This window comes from Epinephelus lanceolatus, chromosome 9 (assembly GCF_041903045.1).
Source record: "Epinephelus lanceolatus isolate andai-2023 chromosome 9, ASM4190304v1, whole genome shotgun sequence".
Classification (NCBI taxonomy): domain Eukaryota; kingdom Metazoa; phylum Chordata; class Actinopteri; order Perciformes; family Serranidae; genus Epinephelus; species Epinephelus lanceolatus.
Window position 1 is genome coordinate 35,937,450 of NC_135742.1, and position 19,466 is coordinate 35,956,915.

A 19,466-nucleotide genomic window follows, 5' to 3' on the forward strand; every position below is an offset into this window, starting at 1 on the left:
ACAGTTGGACAAATACCATACACCTTATACAAATGCTACACGTTTCTTTAAGTAGGACTAGTACACTAGTGCCCATGAATTGCTGTCTGTGTGTTTTCCAGCTGAAATACATTCAGTGCCCAACAGTCCATAATGGCTCAGTAAATGCATGCAGTCCCACAGCGGTAACGTTAGGATTCATACCTTGGGCCCCCCAGACGAGGTGAGTCTGTCCTCTCATGGGCACTGATGTAGGAGAGTTTCTGGTGGGAGTAGGAGGGGGATCGGGGCATAGCAGGAGAGCGGGGCTGGTGGGCTGGGGAGCGATAGGGGCCCTCAGGGCAAGTGGCCCTGCTCTGGCTGCTATTGCTGCTACTGTGATCTGTATGCAGGGAGGTGGATGAAGTCCTAGGGGCGCGGCCCAGCGTGGAGCCGGCATGACGCAACACAGGGGTTCGTTGCCCATAGCTCACTAGGCCTACCCCCATCAGGTTGTCCCTGGAGCCTCCATAGGCCGGGGGTGTTGGGCCTCTGGAGCCAGGGCCACGAGGCCCATCTTGGTAGCAAGTATTGGGGGGTAGGCCGTAGCCCCCATCAAACACGCCAGAGTCCTGGGCATAGATATGGGTCTGGGAGCGCCCGTGCATTACCTGCCGTTTCTCCCTCTCCTCCATCTCCTTTCGCTCCTGGATGGAGGCCATGATGGTCTGGGAGAGGTTGTCGTAGCGCACCGGGGATGGGTCCCTTTCCCTAAGGTGGGGGGATTGTCTGCCCACCCCCCTGGGCGGCATCACTGGACTGTAGGTGGGGGCGACCTGGTGCCTCTGCATTTCAGGTTCCCGGATGTGGCACATTTTGGTGGGCAGGTAGGGCGAGTGGAACCCCATGGAGGGCATACCACGATGGGCCATGCACTCACTGGCAGCGGCTGGGGAGATGGTGGGGTTGAGCAGGCTGTCATAAGACAAGCTGCCGTTACGGTTGGAGAGCGTGTTGGGCGAGAAGACACTCTTGTATGGGGTGGAGGTGACTGTCTGTGGCTGCAGGGCTGGGAGCTGGCCCTTCTCCGGCCGGCGCTGACCCTGCTTCAGGCTGAGAGAGCGCGAGTTGATGGGGTCAGAGTCCAGCTGGAGGGGAGAGGACTGGAAGGTGCGGTGGAGGGGAGCGTTGGTGTACTCAGGCAGATCCAGGTTTGGCTCGGATCGGTAGTCATGTCCACGGACACCCTCTTCCAAGATGGCAGAGGTCTTCCGGTCATCTGGCATTACAATCTGAAGAACAAACAGCAGAATGAAAATGTGAATGAAGTCCTTGTTCTTAATCATTGCCACTGAAGCTTTTGCACCAGGCAATAAACCCCTGACTATTAGGGTAAAGCTACTAATCACAGAATGCACCTCATACATAACTGCCAAACAAATCACATCTTACCTTCTCTCCAGCGGTGTGGTAGTGGACTTTAGGCATGGTGCCAAAGGACGGTCTGAATTTGTACATGGCTGGAGTGGAAGGGTGGGTCTTACCAGAAAGAGAACTCTCTACAACACACATAGACACAAGACCAGAGTCAACACTGTGGAGGTAATAGACATTATTACACCAGCTCTGATTGAAAGTTAGTTCTGGGAGAAACCTCAGAGTTGGATTCTATTGTAAGAGTAAAGAGGGCGTAGTGATTGAATTCTTGAAACACACACCATCACTGTTCCTACAGAATGAAAATGAGTAGGAGAGGCTGAGCAGTCGGATGGAAAGAGCCCAGTCTGTGACTGACAGGGAACACATTTGAATCCTTCAACATTCAGCTGTCCATCTTTGATGCATTGGCGCCCACAGTGGCCAGATCGGGCTATTGAAAATTTTGGGGTGGCACACCAAAACCAAAAGCCAACTGAATTTTTAATTTAAGCCAAACTTTGGAGCCTTAAGATACCACTACCTTCCCTCTAGTTTATAAAATGAGCATGCCACAGCCTCTTAAATACAGTAATAGCCACCTCTGACGGAAGGAGGAGTAATAACCCCCTCGTAAATCCCTCTGCCTTCCAGCAGTGCCCCCAACTGCTTGACTGTGATGTTGCAAAAAAACGATCAAGACATGAAGTTAATGTTATGTCCAGAGCAAAGCATGAAACCTCTCTATGTGTCTCCGAGGGATACACAAAGAGCTCTTACCTCAACAAACTCTGAGTCTTCTAAATTGCTTTTAAAAAGGGAAGCAATCCATTCAGACCATCTGCAGTACTTTGACGTACCACCAGGCAGGGATAGTGCTCCATGGAGGAGCAGAAAGTGTTCACTCCCTGATATAATGCACCATGACACTGGAGATCCTCTGGAGGGAACCTGCTGTTGTAGGTCCACACTATATATCATTGACATTTCATACTATTGAATGCAACAGTATAAAGAAGACATTACTGCTGGCTGACACCTTTAGCTGTGAAACCACCACCACAAAAGGATCTGTCACAGTTCCAAATTTACGCAGATGACATTCAAAGGCAGTCAGTCATTTTTTTTAGTTAAGAGTCCGGACTGTTGATATTCATCCCCCATCCCTCCATGTGTCAGAGCCTCATTGCTACATGCCACCAGTAAAGAAGGTGGTTATTCACACTGCAATGATTCACTCTGAAATCTCTCCATTGTACCACAAATTGTGCTGATTCAGTGAACAGGACTTTCCTCCTCACTACAAATCACGCCTATTCTCTGGCCTGGCATTAAAAAGACCATTGACCTGCCACTGGGACGGACATTTATCACGCTAAACTAGAGGCACGTCACATCCCACACTGTGATGTACAGAGGGAGTTTGGGGAATTTCTTTTTGGTACCAGCCCTGACAGGAAAGAGAAATGGGATTGATGATGACTGACAGGAGAGAGAGGGAGGGTTGTTGGTGAACACAGAGACGCTTTGTTCCTGTGCTTCTTACCTTCACTGGAGGTCAGCTGGCCTTTCAGCTGGTTGTACCTGTCAGCTTTGGGCGGCAGCGGCGGCTGGGTTTCTTTCTCATCCAGGCCGTCCAGGCTGCTTTTGGACTACAGGGAGGAGAGCGGCGCGTTAAAAGCATCCAGAACAGGTGGGGGAACAGCAGATGAAATAGAGAAGAGCATGTGTTAGCGCCAGGGACGCACCAACACAACTCTCACAGACGGTTGTAGTATAGCCAAGCTGCACTAGGCAGCTGCTCAACTTGACCTTAATTTTATTTTTGAGGCTAATGGAGTGGAAATGTTAAAATGATCTCAGTATTGGATAATGTTTTTTTGTACTCAATGGAGCGTTGTTGCACAGAAAAGGACTGAAATCAATGCAGCAGAACCAGAGATGTCACCTTTTTTTATTCCACATATCATTCATCTTTGTCAAAACTTGACGCCTGAAGCCAGAGATGAGCAGCAGGCTACAGAGGTCTGTCTAACTTCACGTGAACAGATTTCTTTTTCATTTTCAAACTTGTAGACTTCAGTCCCAACTGACGCCGACTCAAGTGACATCACTTGAGGCAATTTATCAGACTTCAGTTCCCTCTGGTGCCACAAAAGGATTTACAAAGCTTTTTTTGAATTGTGCAGTAGTACTCCAAAACACACGTAAACAGACTTTGATGTTGCTGGAAAGACAATTTTCTAATTTTCTCAGAAAATTCACTGAATCACTCTCAGCTTGCAGAAAAGTTGTCTCTATCATCTAACCCACACATCAGAAAGTAACTGAACTATAGAGTTATTCTTAAACGGAATAGGGCACTTTTCTTCACTTTGTGCTCCAGGCTGATGAGATGAGTAGGCTGTATTTTACAGGTACAGACATCAAACAATTTCCAATTCTATGCAAGTTGATTGTCAACATTTTCAGTAAATGGAGTGAATTGAAACCAATGGCTATGGCTTCTAAATCATTTACATTTGTTTCTATTATTTTTAGAGGCATGTTTGCCTTTAAAATCACCCACAGGGACACAGTAAATGCCTTTGGGGTCAAAAAAACAGTCATTTATTTTCCTCCTGTTTCACATGAGTCACTTGGCTTTGACGCCGTGTGTCTAATAATATCCTGTTTTAGAAATGAGGAAATTCTCTAAAATATCTGACCTCAGTGAGCTATATGCTGTTTAAGTGTGAGCCTGTATTAAAATGGGAAACAGAACTGGGGAACTATGACTATGGGAATACAGAGAGAGAAAACAGTTACACCCTGGCAAAACAAGGACTAGCTGAAGGCCACTCAGATGATGGACTAACAGGAAAATAACAGGAAAAAGCCTTGTAGTAATTGTGAACAACTCACCTTGGAGCTGATGATGGTGCTGTGGATGCCATTATCACTGATCTTGATGGTGATTTGCCTGTCTGACAGGTCAGGTCTGATGAATGGGGGCTGAATTTTGACATGGGGCTTTTTCTTGGGGTCCAACATGTACCTGCATACAAATGGGCAAAAGGGACGAATGGTTATAAAATATATATAGATACACAAGGGCATAGGTTTCGTTTCAACATTGGGGACACACACACACTGTATGAAACAGGTTTTGGGAGTCATCAGTCAGAAAATGTTGAGCATAAAACATTTAAAGATACACCATGCAGGATTTTCCTAAAAAAACAATGTATAGACTCATACAGAAGTAATCCCTCTCTACCACCTCTCATGACCCACTAGAAGTGTGGGGCAATGTATTTTTCTGCAGAGACTCTGCCCTCTGTCTGTATTTTCTAATTTTCTTCTCATTTTTTTGTGTTTGGGACATTTATGGACATGTAGCACACACAGTGCTCAGGTGAGTTTGGGGCTTTTATAAACAGGTAGCAACCAGGTGCCAGACCATAAGCTGCAGGCATCCAAGTGACACAGCGCTGAAAAAATGCACACATAGCGAGGCAAAATGCAAAACAAGACTGAATCATGGGTTGACTTTAACTTTTGCTTTCACTGGCAAGCGTGTTCACAAAAAGTAACCAACACACCAGCATAATATACCTTCAATTTCCTGCATTCTAGATTATTTTTATGCACTAATTTGTGCCTTTCTGCATCAATGTATGGTGTAAATGTCTTTAATTTTGTCAACACTAGAACCACCTTGTAGTGGCATGCCTCCGTGTTTACGTCCATGTCTTTGAAAACATGGATGCTGCACACACATCTTCCCCCCAGCAGCACAGAAGATCAATACAATCAGTACAGTTTCAAAGTCAAGATGGGCACCAGGATTAGTGTGACCAAATCAGGATCTGACCAAATGTCTTCCTTTCTGTTCCTGATATATGACGTTAAGTAATGTCCAGAAAAAAATTCATCACTTTATTATTATATCCTATTAGATATTTGTGTGAAATTTGGTCATAATTAGGATATGACTTCTCAAGTTATTTCCCAAAACAGGTTTTGTGAGGACACAGTGTCTTTGACCTTTGTCCTTTCAGCCAACAAATTCTGTCCTATTCATTCAAGTGCAAGTGGTTGTTGTACCAAATTTGACGGAATTCCCTCACGGCCTTCTTGAGATAATGTGTTCTCAAGAATACGACAGACAAGGTCAAAGTGACCTTGACCTTTGACATATTACCACTAAAATCGAATCAGTTCATAGCTGAGTCCACGTTGACTCCTCAAGGCTTTCTTGAGATATCGTGGTCACGAGAATGGGACGGACGACGGACAACGGACAGAAGGACAGACAGACGGCTATGGTTATTGCCAGTACGGAGGCATAATAAAAGTCCTCTGCTCTCATGTTTTTATTGGCGGGGAAGACATATTTGGGGGGAGACCTGTCTCCTGTGCCCCCCATCCCTAATTTCAGTACTCCTTTCCTACTTGATATGCTGCACCTTATACTTTCCTCCACTATCAACCCATGTAGGCTTTCCACAGATACACAGGGCTGAGTAAAATGATGAAATTACTGAACCACTTTGTGTAATCCCATTTGACTAGTTAGACAGTTTAAAAACAGACATTTCAAATACAAGTTCCTGACAGAAAAACAGCATTTACGTGAGACTTACAGGCTTTTTTCATAATTAAAAGGGCTGTCAGTGTGATGTCTTCAATATTTAATGGCGTGGATGCTTGGGGAGTGAAACATGCCGTACATTTTCTGGGCAGTCTTTTCAAGTAATTTAAAATAATCAACCCTTACATAAAAAAAATCCATGTTTCTAGAGACTGATTTGCAAACTGATTTTAAAAAATACTCTTATAACAGTTCATTCAGTATCAGTCTGGTCCAACATGCTTTGAGTCAATGGTTCAGTAAATCAAAAACCTTCCACCAGGGAGTACGCAACAACTTAACAGCAGATGCTTGTAACACAGCATTTCACCCCCACCTGCTGTCGTCTCTCTGCGGTCACACTGTTGATTTTTATGGAAAGGATCTCGTCCCTATAGGCTGTAAAACTGGTGTTCGGGCTTTTAGTGATGCTGTACGTGTGTGTGTGTGTGTGTGTGTGTGTGTGTGTGTGTGTGTGTGTGTAAAAAGCACGTTGACTAGCTGTGCGCTCCATCTCCCATTAACTGTTGTTCTAAAGAGTGATTCAATTCTCGCAGCCATCTGCCTTCCCCCAGGGTTGCTGGCTGTTTTCATGCTACACACCTCCGCAGCTACCTAAGAGCATGTGCATACACTCATACACACAAGGTATGTGTGTGCTATTATTGCAGTTACATGGTGCTGCACTGGTGCTATGGCATGGATGTCACAGGCTTTAATAGGCCACACCCCTAGCACACATACAGTATATATGCATAACCATACACAAACCTAATCTTTCAAGTGCAAAAATCCAGCACTGTTCATTAAAAATCACTGAGAGTTGAATGTGCACTAACAGAATAAAAACCCTTAAAGCATCTACTGTACATACAAACACACATGCAGCATAATAATGCATCTTACCTGGGTGCCAGGGGACTACATAAGACATACTCCACGTTGCCACAGCAACCCTTAGTGAAGGGATTTACTCCTCCGCGAAACTTGCCTGTCACCTGAGAAGAGGTTGTTTAGAGTCGTCAGCAAATGAAGGCCACAGTGTACACACATGTACACACATGAACATACACACTCACACAGAGGTCCAGCGCTTGAATACAAAGAAGGTGATTAATTTTGTTGAAGCATCACATAATTACTGTGTTTGGGAATAATTGTGCTGTTTATTAGCATATCTGTTATTTCTTCTGTGTGTGTGTGTGTGTGTGTGTGTGTGTGTGTGTGTGTGTCTACTGTCTTTGTTAAAGGGACCTCTTGTGCTCATTTTCAAGTTCAAGCTCATATTTGTATTTGGGGTTTCTACTAGAACATGTTTGCACACTTTAATGTTCAAAAAACACTTTATTTTCCTCATGCTGTCTGTGCTGGAACATTGCAGGAGCATTGCCAGGCCCAACATCTCTGCATTGTCATTACAGCCAGGGAGTGATTGTAGTGATTGTAACAGCAGCGTACCTGCAACCCTGCAACCAGGTCAAGACCTCTTTATACCCCAAAAAGTCAGCAATAACAGCTTATAAACCAAAATCTCTAAAACCTCTAAACCTTATATGTTCAAGCAGGAAAATGATCCTAAATCAAGGAGAAATTAACAACATCAGCATCCAAGATTACACCCAGCTGACATTGGATGTCAGTATGACATCAGAAAGACATTGGACTCTTACATCAGACAATTGTGAATTTTAGTTGGTATAAAAATTGGGGCGATATTTTAAATATCATGCTGTGTGGATGTTAACATTTTGACGTCTTCCAGACATTGGGTTTTGTTCTCCATACCTTGTGTCGTTATTCTGCGTCAAGATGACATTGGTGTGAGATGTTTGGAAGACATTGGATTTTGGTTACTTAACAACGCAACGCTTAAAACCAACAAAAATATCAACATCATTTTTCATTGATCAGCAGCGAGAAAAGTTTCCCTGATGTTAGCATGTAACTACGTGTAGCATACTTGCAGCCATGAAATGACTGTAACAGTATAGTGGCAATTTCTACCATCAAATATCAGCAATAAAAGCATCTATACGTCTTCACAGCCAGACATGTCCCAGCGGGAATGAATCAAAACCAGGGAGAAATTAACATTGGCAAACAAGACTACATGTACATACATTCCCTGACAATTGCATGTGATGTGACATGAAAGGAAATGTGTCACCAACTGACACCGGCTTGAAAACAATGTAGAAAAGCAGTCAGAGCTATTCAGCAGCTATTCAGAGCTGCCTGAGAGTTGAGGTTCATGCTCACAGGGATTATTTTTACATACCTTTACCTCAATATTTGAAACCATGACAACAATTAATATGAACATCTGACATCGGAACATTATGTGTGACAGAAAAATAGGAAAGAAGAAAGAAGAAAGAAACAGTATAGGTCCCCATGACAGTTACCTCTGTCCACAAAGACTACTTGGACTGTATTATTCTACTGTATGTGCAGCTGGAGTGCCAGAAATTCACTGTGGTGACCAGAGGTTAGCTTGTCAAAATTCTCCACCTAATTCAAAGGTCCACTAAAACAAGCATGGTTGCCAACAGTCAGACAGCTCCAGGTGTGAATGTTTGAGTCTGTGAGAGTGTGAAGCAGAGCAACACAGCTCTGTTGACTTATGCTGGATAAACAACAGACCAACTGTTTGTGTGTGTTCATTCAGGACAAGCATGTCAGCAGCTCCTGCACCCACCTGTTCATTGGTTGTTCGACCTCGAGCAACGAGCACCATATGGAAACCTGTGAGCCCCATGACTGGAATAAAGAAAAGCCCCGCTATGCACATTACCACCAGACTGGACACAACGGTCAAGCTCAACAACAACAATACGGGACCACAAGAACACAACCAGATGTACTGTGAGAATAACTCCACTGACTTATCCAAACAGAGGAAGCTAGTAGCACTAACTTCCGTCCATTCAGGAAACATTAGTCCAAAAATAAATGATCAATCATCCAAGTTGTCCAGTTAAAGGAAGAAATAGACAAAGTGAGATTTCCAGCAGAGAAAGGATACGTGACAGTGGTGTGCAGCGCTGCCAGTCTCTCTCGGTGGTGGAGGACGAAGATGAGACCGAAGGAGAAAACTCCGACCATGTGGACGCTCAACGACAGCAGGAAGAGGAAGAAGTAGCGGTAGTTCCTCCGTCCAATGCAGTTGTTCACCCAGGGACAGTGGTGGTCAAAGTCCTGGGGAGGGAGAGGAAAAGAGAGTTACACTCTGGAAATCTATGCAAGTTATCAAGGTATTAAATTATATGAACTACAGCTGATCTGGGTTAGGGCTTTAGATGTCATTGTAAATTGAGGTTTATTAGTTTTGCTCTATGCATCATCTCTTATCCCTGCGAAGGCATAAGTTTAAATCTCTCAACAAATTAAGGCAAATAAACTTTAAGGTCCAGTGTGTAAGATTTAGGGGATTTAATGGTATTTAGCAATGAGGATTACAGATTGCAAGTAGCTGAAACTTCCCCTGGTCAGAATTCCTTCAGTGTTCATTGTTCTGGAGGATTTTATCATGAGCCGAATTATCTGCAGAGGTCACTTCCTCTCCCAAAACACACTGACCAAGTCATTTTAAACCAGCTAAAACAGTGACTGAAGCAGTTTCATGTTATAAATCAGTGTTTTCTGATGCTTTTTGGCATGTCGGTGACAGGCCACTCGCACCTACTACTCTGTGCTCACCTACTTTATCTCATAACGTAAGTTCCCGGTGATTTAAACTGGTAATAACACTGAATAAAGCAATTCCATCTTTAAAAAGAAAAAAATTCCAACACTCTCATCACCAAGGGCCTGAATAACAAAATTGCGAGAAATGAAAAGAAACATTTCAATGAAACATTCAATCCATGCGCAAACTACAAATCCAATCTGTTGTGTTGTGTTATGTTTTTCAGTTAAGACCTTACTTTCATCGGTTGATGTGTAAATAATCCAAAAGTCAAAGAGTCAGCCTTTTTTGAAATTAAATGTAGAAGAAAACAGGATGTAGGAACACAACATGTGTAATTCTGCATCCTGTGAGTCGGTGTGTGTTAATGTCCCGCTGTGTAAGTCCATTTGTAAGACCAAAAATGAGGATTTGAAAGCTAATACCAATGACAGTATTTCACGGTTGAAGCTGCCAATACTTGCCACTAATTATGATCTTTAATGAGGACATTTTTGCCAAAAACACAGATATTAATAAATCATTTATATATATATTCAGCATTTGGTACGGTTTTTAATGCTTGGCAGGACAGAAAAGCTTCTAATGGGCTTAAGCTACAAGCATATGTACTATGTACAAACAAACTACATCATATATGATATCAAACATATCCAGTGCTAATAGATCATTGATAAAAGGCGAATACATTGGTCTAATCTTGAGGCATATTTAGATTTTGGTGCCTGTGTACACTGAACATACACACTCTCTGTTTGCACATTTGTATTCACACACTCACACACATACACACCTCCACACAATTGTCACAGACGCTGCAGTGCGAGCAGCGAGGCGGCCTGTAGAAGTGACAGGTGGCGCACCACTTCATCCGGACCTGAATGCCCTTGATCTCCACGTTCTTGTAGAGCGGCGCTCGGAAATCATCGTCCTTGTCCTCGTCCTCATCCGCTGTGGGGAAAACACAAACAGACACACACAGGGCAAGTTAACAAAGAACACAGATGTATATGGGGAAGTGTGAGGAAAACAGTCACAAACACAGACACGCAACGCATGGTTTTGATTGATGATTCCATTTGACAGGGACAACAGGGGAGAGCGTTAAATGAAGCTCATCCCCTGCTGTTTGCTGTCTGCAGAGAGAGCAAACACCGAGAGAAATAAACACTTAAATAAATGTGACGTGACATTCTTCTTTTAACATTAAGGCTAATTAACAAGCACACAGAGACTAATGGAGAACAGAAACTAGTTGAATTCCCCAGAAGTTCAGACATAATCTTAATGTTTTTTGGATGGGAATTAAACCTCTAAACCAGGCAGAGACATGTAACTGAACCCATCACCTGCAAACTACAGCATGAGTACATTTCTCCTGCCCTCAATGTGACTCTGCCGTCAATCAGGGTGTTTTTGAGAAGCTTGTACTTGGTGCCATGTTCCTGCCACTGAGAGCTTTATGCTTCGGAGCCATGGTGGAAAATAACATTTCTTTCAGCTGATCAAAGGGCACTTTCAAATGATCTACACGCAGCTCCAACCCGAGAAAATTATTTCACACTACAATGATAACTGCAGGGAGATCCAGGTAGCTGAACACACACACACACACACACACACACACACACACACAGAGCAAGAGAGGGTGAAAAGAGAAAACAAGAGAGAAACAAAAGGTAGAGGCGCAGAAATAAGCAGTTGCATAAGCACAGATTGCTCTGTTATTATGGCTGTCAAGTCTCTTCAAATAGATTTTAAAGGTAAAGCGCCTGCCAAACCAACACACACAACTCTGCAGTTACGCTTGCATCTCCTCTGACAGCTTCTTTTCTACAAAAGCTCAGTTCAAGAAGTACTCAACAGACAAAGCAGTGGCCTATTTCATAGAGTGTACATTTACACTGAGAAAATGACACTCAGTTCAGTTCAATTACAATCAGTTTTTGTGTGAAGTTATTTTTAGAGCTAAAGATTAGGATATGCCCTACAGTATTTATATGTATGTACATTTTAGGCTTAATCCTGTTATCACAAATGGCAGTAACCTTGGAGAACAATTTAAATGGCTGACACCTGCCCTGATAACATGATTGCTTGTATGAAGGTCAGGTGGGATGTTACTAACATTATGGGCTGTAATGCTGCATCTTCTTTGGAATACTAAATGACTGAGTATTTTAGTGACAGAGAAGCATCCTGAGGACATAGCAGGGGGGATTGCTACAATTATCGCCCACCACAATATCAATGTGTGTGTGTGCCTGTGTGTGTTTGCCATTGATCACAAGTGTATCATCCCTTATGACAGGGTAAACTGTGCATCTATATGAAGTGGGGGGTGGGTGAGGGTGCAAAAGCTCAGTACTTTGCTCAGTGAAACATGAGCAGGATGGATGGTTATTAATAGGGATCAATTTATTGAACTTCAAGTAATAAAATGAGCACTCGACCACACTGTTTTTTACATGTTTATGGCTAATATGTACTGTAGTGGTTGCCCAGGGTAACACACAGATGGGTTCAGAGTCTTGTTCTGAAAAGCTTTACATGTACAACAGCTGTTGTTGAGAACAGCACAACAGCTATAACTGCAACATCATGTATTGTCTTTATTATCGTTATCGTTCTTTCACTGAGGAACATCATAGAAAAAACAAAATGGGAATTCTCTGAACGCCTTTTACATCACACACAGTCATTGTCCCATAGGTATTATAGAAATATTGATTAGTACTAACACTTTATTTTAACATCCTCTTGTCTTCCATGTTCCAGTTTATAGGATGCATCAAATTAAGTGAAACACTGCATCACCACTCCACAGTACAATTTCAGTGTGAGCCTACTTTATGTTGACCAAATGAACAAGCAAAAATGGCATTCCACTTATGAACAGAAATACACATGTTCCATGAAAGTGTTCATTCAGAGAGGCCAGAGATCCTGCATGACTTGACACTTGACACTTCAGTTTCTCTGCTGGTTAAAAACACTTTTTAACCAGCAGAGAAACTGAAGTGTCAACCAGAGGTGGGACCAAGTCAGTTTTTTGCAAGTCACAGGTAAGTCTCAAGTCTTTGTGCTCAAGTCCTGAGTCAAGTCATAATGCTCTCCTCACCAAATGTAATTCCATCTTAACAACAGTTATAATATATTCAATTTACAAGAAACGTACATGCTTTTTAGAACTTTTTATTTTTCAAACAACTATTAATCAGTAACACAACAGAAGTAATTGTGTATGTTTCTGTCCTGTCTTATTTAACTCATCTCATATTAGACTAATATCTATAACTTATTTTCCTTTCAAGTGATAATGTATGTGGCTGCATGTTTAATGTTCAAAGGGAACTGGCACACTTCATGAATAACATACTTCTTTATCTTTGGCCTTGGGGGAGGGCATCAAGTATTTTCAAGTCAAAAGACTCAGGTCTAAGTAAAGTCACGAGTCACTGGTGTTTATGTCCAACTTGAGTTGCAAGCCTTTTTTTTTTTCCAATTTTTCACAATTTTGAGAAATTTGTAGAACATTTTGGGAAAGATCAAGTGTACATATAGGTGCTATATGTCGGCAAGACTTGAGGAGGGATTAAAGAGACAGAGAAAAAAAAAATAGAATAGCAGTCAATGAGGTTTGCTTGACTAAACATCATACCATCTTTTGTACAATACCTCCACAAAGTCAGGTCGTAAGGGAGTTTTACGTCTTTCACCCACTTTGCCCAGAATTTAATGAACACATTTTTCTGAAGTTGAAGAGAAAAGGTAATCTTTTCCATAACATAAATGTCATTTACAATATCTGTCCATTCCTCTAATGTGGGGGGTTCAGGAAGCAGCCAGCGCCTTGTGAGGGCTTTCTTGCAAGCAGATATCAAAATACCAAACATATATTTGTCAGAACGCTTTGCCTTAAAATCCATATATCCTAAAAAATAATGCAGAAAATTGCAAAGGAAGATCAGTGTTAAGTATCTTTTTTAGTGCTATATGAAATTCTGTCCAGAAAGGCCTGATCACTGGACACTCCCAGAGTACATGCCAGTGATTGGCTTCCTGAAACCCACACTGTCTCCAACACTTGGCATCATCTCCAGTGAAATGTGCTTTCTGCTTCGGTGTGATAAAAAAACTGAATAAAACATTTCCACCCAAACTCACGCCACATGTGTAAGTTGCTGCATTTCCACTGATATTCCACCTCTGTCAATTACTGTATTAAGTTCTGCAAATTGCACTTGCACTATGCTGATATTTTGGCATGTAGCTGTGTGGCCTTATTAGCAGCAAATATCTTTCATCCTGCTATTACCTCATTTTGCAGTTGCCCCCAAAAAAGAAAATGACAATAACTCACTGTGCTGTACGTCAGTGACCTGAATGGGAAAAATCTTTCATTCTTACTTTTACAACCTGGAAGACAGAGTGATTTTCTAAGCAGATGTCATTTAATGGCTATATCAGTTCTTCATTCTTTTATTAAAACTTTACCAGTGGGTCTGCTCCCTGTGAGATATAAACTCAAGAGCTTAGAAAGCTCCTGATCTCTCTGTGGTCTATAAAACGCAGCAGGGCAGCAGCAGCAGAAGGCCACTGTCACCTCTGGGGAGGAAGATAACCTGCGCGTTATACAACCTAATGATTATTACCTCTTTATGGGCAGAGAAAGCTCTTCCTGAAGACAGGTGCTTATCATTTACAAGCGCATTACAAACATCCCCGGGGATGAGTTCAATCATCATTACTTTAGCCAGATAGCACTGAGGACAAGAGGCCTGCATCAGGAGCATAAGTCAGTGCAGCTTGTTTGACAGGCTGAGCTGATGAGAGGTGTGGGGCATATGGACTGTAATGGGCTGTAAGGTGGATAATAGAGTCGTGAGACATTGGGTGGGTCGGGGCGCTGATAAATGTGGTGCTATTAAAGGTGTGCTCTCTACATGAGGACTCACCAGTACTCATAATAATGTGCACATACATCATGACAGATACTAACATTTGTTTAGATGTCAGATGTCAGCATATTTAGACCATCACCAGACATTCAAACTCATCCGAATGCTCAAATACATGCATACAAACCTCTGGGGTAAACACCAGGGTCCATGAAGGTTGCCATGCTGAAGTTGGCCAAGACGAAGAGGAAGACCAGGCCATTGTAGAGAGGCACAGCGGGAGAGATTACCTTTGTCAACCAGGGGCACCTAGAGACACACAAGAAGAGACACAGATTAGGATTATTTTTGTCTACAACGTGAAACTTAGTCACACACATTTTAACCCCATCACATTTCAATCACAGGGATATTAATGTTTACAATTCCAAGATACCCTGACATATTAAAATGCACTCTTTTAAACAAGCCCTTTCTTTAAACTCTTTCTATGAGTCCTGGTTCTAAATTGAAATGATAATCATTATTACAAACATGATTACAGTGAGTGAATCAGAGCAAGGTCAACAGTGGATGCAAGAGCATGTGACCTACAGAAGAAGTTCTTAATTATTTGCAAATTAACTGTGAGATACTGTGAAATTAAGATAAAAATACACCATTATCTGTATCTGTATCAGTTCAACCAACCAAATTATCTGTATTTGTATCTGTACTCAGCAAAGTTTAGGGCAGAAGTGGGTGGGGTATAGACTGGAAATGGGCTGGACCTGACCACAGGTTGTTCTTTTAAACCTGAAATCGAAATGGGTTGAACAGAAGTGGACCTGATCACTTTCATTACAGTTATTATAATTCAACCAATGGGGGACATGAATGTGTGTACCAAATTTCATAGCAATCCAGCCAATAGGTATTAAACATTTTGCTCAAAATCCAAAAATATCAAATTCATGATGGCACAAGATGAAGAGTCAGTCACCAAAGTCTGTAGGATTCATCATCTGGGGACCATCAATGTCTGTACAAAATGTCATTGCAGCCCATCCTGTTGCTGTTGTTGAGATATTTTAGTCTGGACCAAAGTGATGGACCCAAAGACCGACATTACCACCCCTGCAGCCTTGCTGCTAGCATGGCTAAAAGTAAAGCTAACAAATCTGGATTAATGTTTAGTTCAGGTCTGATCAACTCTTCTTGCGTGAAAAGCCTCACCCTGAACTGTAGCTCATCCTAGCTACAGGCAATTTGCCATCACATGCATCTGATATAACTATCTGCTGTGCTGGTAAATTACACTGACCACCTCAACGGAGAACCTCCTTTTTAATCCCAGCAATATTTTGCGTCAAGACTGACCTTCTCCACTGCCTGCAACATAACTCAGTCAGCGCTGTGAAATATTCAGCTGTGGAGACACCTGAATCACGCCCGCAGCCCTGCTCAATCACCTGGACTCAAATGTCAACACACTGAGCGCATCCTGGCGTGCTATCATTCAAGTCAACTGTTTGTGTGGTCTCTGTAGAGATGAGATGCTGCTAGAATCAAGATGTGTTAACGCTTAAGGTTACGCATGCCGCAGAGTTCCTGCAGGTCAGACACTCAGAGAGAGTTTATGAATTAACAAAATATCTTGTAAGACAGGGTGGAAGGTGTTACAAAAGAAAGACCCTCACTTTCACTTTTGTTTCCAGCGCTCTTTCCTGGCGATGACTAACACAGCCACGCCCACTTGCACATACAACAGACACGCACACTTACACTTTCAAACATGCTTCTCCAGATTATTCTGACATCAAAAAGTCAATTTCCTGGTACCCATGCCCCGAGATCATCTTCAATCCATATCTACTCTCCCGCTCCGCCAGTCCTCTTTTGCTTTGTTGAATTATTCAGAGCCATGGCTGTAGGGAGCCACTAACAGAGAATAGAGAGACGCTAACAGGGATAAGGTGGCTTCTTTCATAACCAGTCTGCACTGGTCCACAGCTTTGTTAGGCCCAGTGTGGGCTTCATTCATTCTTCCAAGATATCACTGCACCATATCAGGGCAATGTTGGGGCTGATTATAGTTGACTTCATTCACATTGCTTGAAAATGTCACTCACATTATAATTATTCTCAATGATGGATTACCAGCATATTATAAACTAATTGGAGGACGTGATACACTTTCTTATAATTAGACAATTACCAGGAAATAACATGTCTGTGATATCATTTCCAATATGAAGGCATACTGTCAGTGGATGCAACAAGCCTAAAATAATCTTATCTGTCTTTTTGCTTAAGCTTTTAAGCCACATTACATATCAAACGTATCAGCTCACAAAATAAAACTTTGGTCATTTAAGTGTTGGTGTCACTTCTTCTCTAAATACATTTTCAGTGGTTTGTTTTGTGGCACAAATTTACTTTTGCAAGATAACATCCTCCGAGTACATTTCAGTGGAATTGCTACTGACGCAGAGGACTGTAGTAAGTAGTAGCATGCTGTGTCATCACAGCCTTGGCAGCATGTAGAGAAGGTACAAACGCTTAAAAAAATTGATCAAAGAAAAGCAATAGCATGCTGCTCCACCAACTTACAAAATCCCAATTTACTCGCCTGTCAAAGGATCGTGTGTTTTTGCCCACAGTGTGATACAGTCGGACCAGGGAGAAGGAAAAAAATAGAGTGAGGCTGACAGCAACCATTTTGGGAGTCTGGGAGCAGACAGCGTGGGAGGAGAATGTGACTGAGAGAAAGCCTGATTAGGGCCATAGACATTGGTTAATTGTGTAGGAGTAACAAATAACCACAGAGCGCTTATCAACACTGTTTACAAGCCACTTTTACTGCTTGTGTAACCATGATACTTCAACTGGGGCAGAAAAGCCTCCAGCCTGTCAAAAAGTTTGGACTGAGTTTATAAAGCTGAAGGGGATTTTGCTGCCAAAAGTGCAGTAATGTGAGGAGTTTGGTTGAGTCCTAGCTGAGTGAAAGAAAGGCCTGGGTTCTCTGTGGTAATTAAAACGCCTGCTAACAGGAGCTGGAGAGGTAACGAAGCAGGCACTCTCCAGTTAATCAGCATCTAAAATTCAGATCAAAAACCCTTGAACATGTCCAGCACTGTCGTGTGACACCAAATTACTACAAAAAGGAGCAAAACAACCACAAAGAGACACAAGAAGACCATAAAGAGATGCAAAGAAACCACAAAGAGACACATAATAACTACAAATTAGGGGTAAAACAACCACAAAGACACAAAATTACTACAAAGAGGCACAAAAAGACAAAACAAACAAATAAAATGACATCAAAGAGACACAAAATGATCAAAAAGAGTTGCAAAGAAATTGCAAAGAGACACAAAATGACCACAAGGAGAAACAAAAAGACTACAAAGAGATCCAAAAGCACTGGACAGAGACACATAATAACTGCAAAAAAAGGGCAAAATAACCACAAAGAGACACAAAATGACCAAAGAGACAGAAACAGACTACAAAGAGCTGTAAAACAACATCAACAACAAAAAAAGTAAAATCACCACAAAGTCTGTGTGCCTTGCTCCTATGTAAAAGAGGTGGTGGGGCCTTTTGCGTATCTGTGCCCAGCGGCCCATTGTCTCATAATCCGCCCATGCATGCTAAGAAATAATAGGCTGAGCTAAGAAAAAGAGCAAGGTAAAAACAAAGGATTACAGAGGAATAATCCGCAGCTTGCTCCTCAGGCTGGCAGAGCAACACTGTCTCCTCAGTAACCTTATAGATCAATATGAGGCAGACTGTTGGCAACAGAAACACCTTCCGCACAGCAGCTTTCACTTCATCTTCAGACATTAGCATCCTTAAAGTGGAAATGAGTTTTGACTTGCATTCTGCAGCTCTCCCCATTTTTTACCCACATTTTTATCCAAAGTGCCCGAGGTTGGCATATGCTTATGATTCAATATGTGAAACGAGGTTCATGATTTAATGCAGCTACAACAAAATGTACTCAATTAAAGCAACAGCAGCAAAGTGTGACTCTGCACAATATTCAGTCCAGTCATGGACAAGCTCAAATAAAAGCATTAATGATACGGTGTGTTGTCGATTATTTAATTTGACTGTACTGTTTCATTAACTGAGAATTTGAGAAATCACAATCACAGGAAAGTCATCTGATTTGTCACTAATATTGCAATATACAGTCCCATTGCATGTTAATATATGGATACATTTTAAAGCTGCACTAATCAATATTTTCTGGGCCTGACTGACTGTATGACTGTGCATAATGTGAAAGGAAATGCTCGTAATCACAAATCCACAGAGAATTATCACCCGTCTGCAGTTCACCTAAACTCTACAGAACATTTCAGCTGCTCATTGTTTTGGTTTTATGGCACGAACATTTAAAGTTCGGGTTCAGTCTCACCACTCTCATTGGCCCAGTTTCCAGCTCCAGCAGGCAGACAGACCTGGTTAGTGATGAGCTGGTGAACACAGTGGAGCATTTAGCAGCTAAAGAGTCAAAGTTTTCCATCAGAGGTTGGTAAAGAGCAAATAAAAGAGCTGATAAGAGAGTGGGCTTACATTTGTCATGTCTCCATAAATATGACTTTCACAACAAATTCACAACAAAAAGTTTAGGAGGCAATATGTCAATGATGTGTTTAGAGCTTGTTTCACTGGTCTGAATAAATCGATCCAGTGTAATTTATATCCTTTCCTTCCTTTTCTGGTCAAGTTGTGAAACTGAGCAGGTAAAAATCTGTGTTTTGCAATATACATGATGGATCCCTCGGGGGCCTCATTTCATTTGTGGATTACAACGATGCTGCATCAGATATCCTCCCCTGAGACATGGTGAAATCATATAATACACACAGACAGACATATACACACACTTAGC

General features: G+C 42.1%; 1 protein-coding gene across 1 annotated transcript in view; it reads right to left on the bottom strand.

Moving 5' to 3' along the window:
• The window catches only part of zdhhc8b (zDHHC palmitoyltransferase 8b), an 82,732-nt gene that overhangs the window by 3,241 nt on the left and 60,025 nt on the right, over positions 1 to 19,466 (bottom strand). The window contains exons 2-10 of the mRNA XM_033618896.2: positions 14,766 to 14,887; positions 10,471 to 10,628; positions 9,015 to 9,187; positions 8,688 to 8,790; positions 6,896 to 6,987; positions 4,279 to 4,411; positions 2,921 to 3,026; positions 1,411 to 1,517; positions 184 to 1,250 (exon numbers count right to left, since the gene is read on the bottom strand). Of these exons, the coding sequence (XP_033474787.1) occupies positions 184 to 1,250; positions 1,411 to 1,517; positions 2,921 to 3,026; positions 4,279 to 4,411; positions 6,896 to 6,987; positions 8,688 to 8,790; positions 9,015 to 9,187; positions 10,471 to 10,628; positions 14,766 to 14,887 (2,061 nt within the window). The remainder of the gene's footprint in view (positions 1 to 183; positions 1,251 to 1,410; positions 1,518 to 2,920; positions 3,027 to 4,278; positions 4,412 to 6,895; positions 6,988 to 8,687; positions 8,791 to 9,014; positions 9,188 to 10,470; positions 10,629 to 14,765; positions 14,888 to 19,466) is intronic.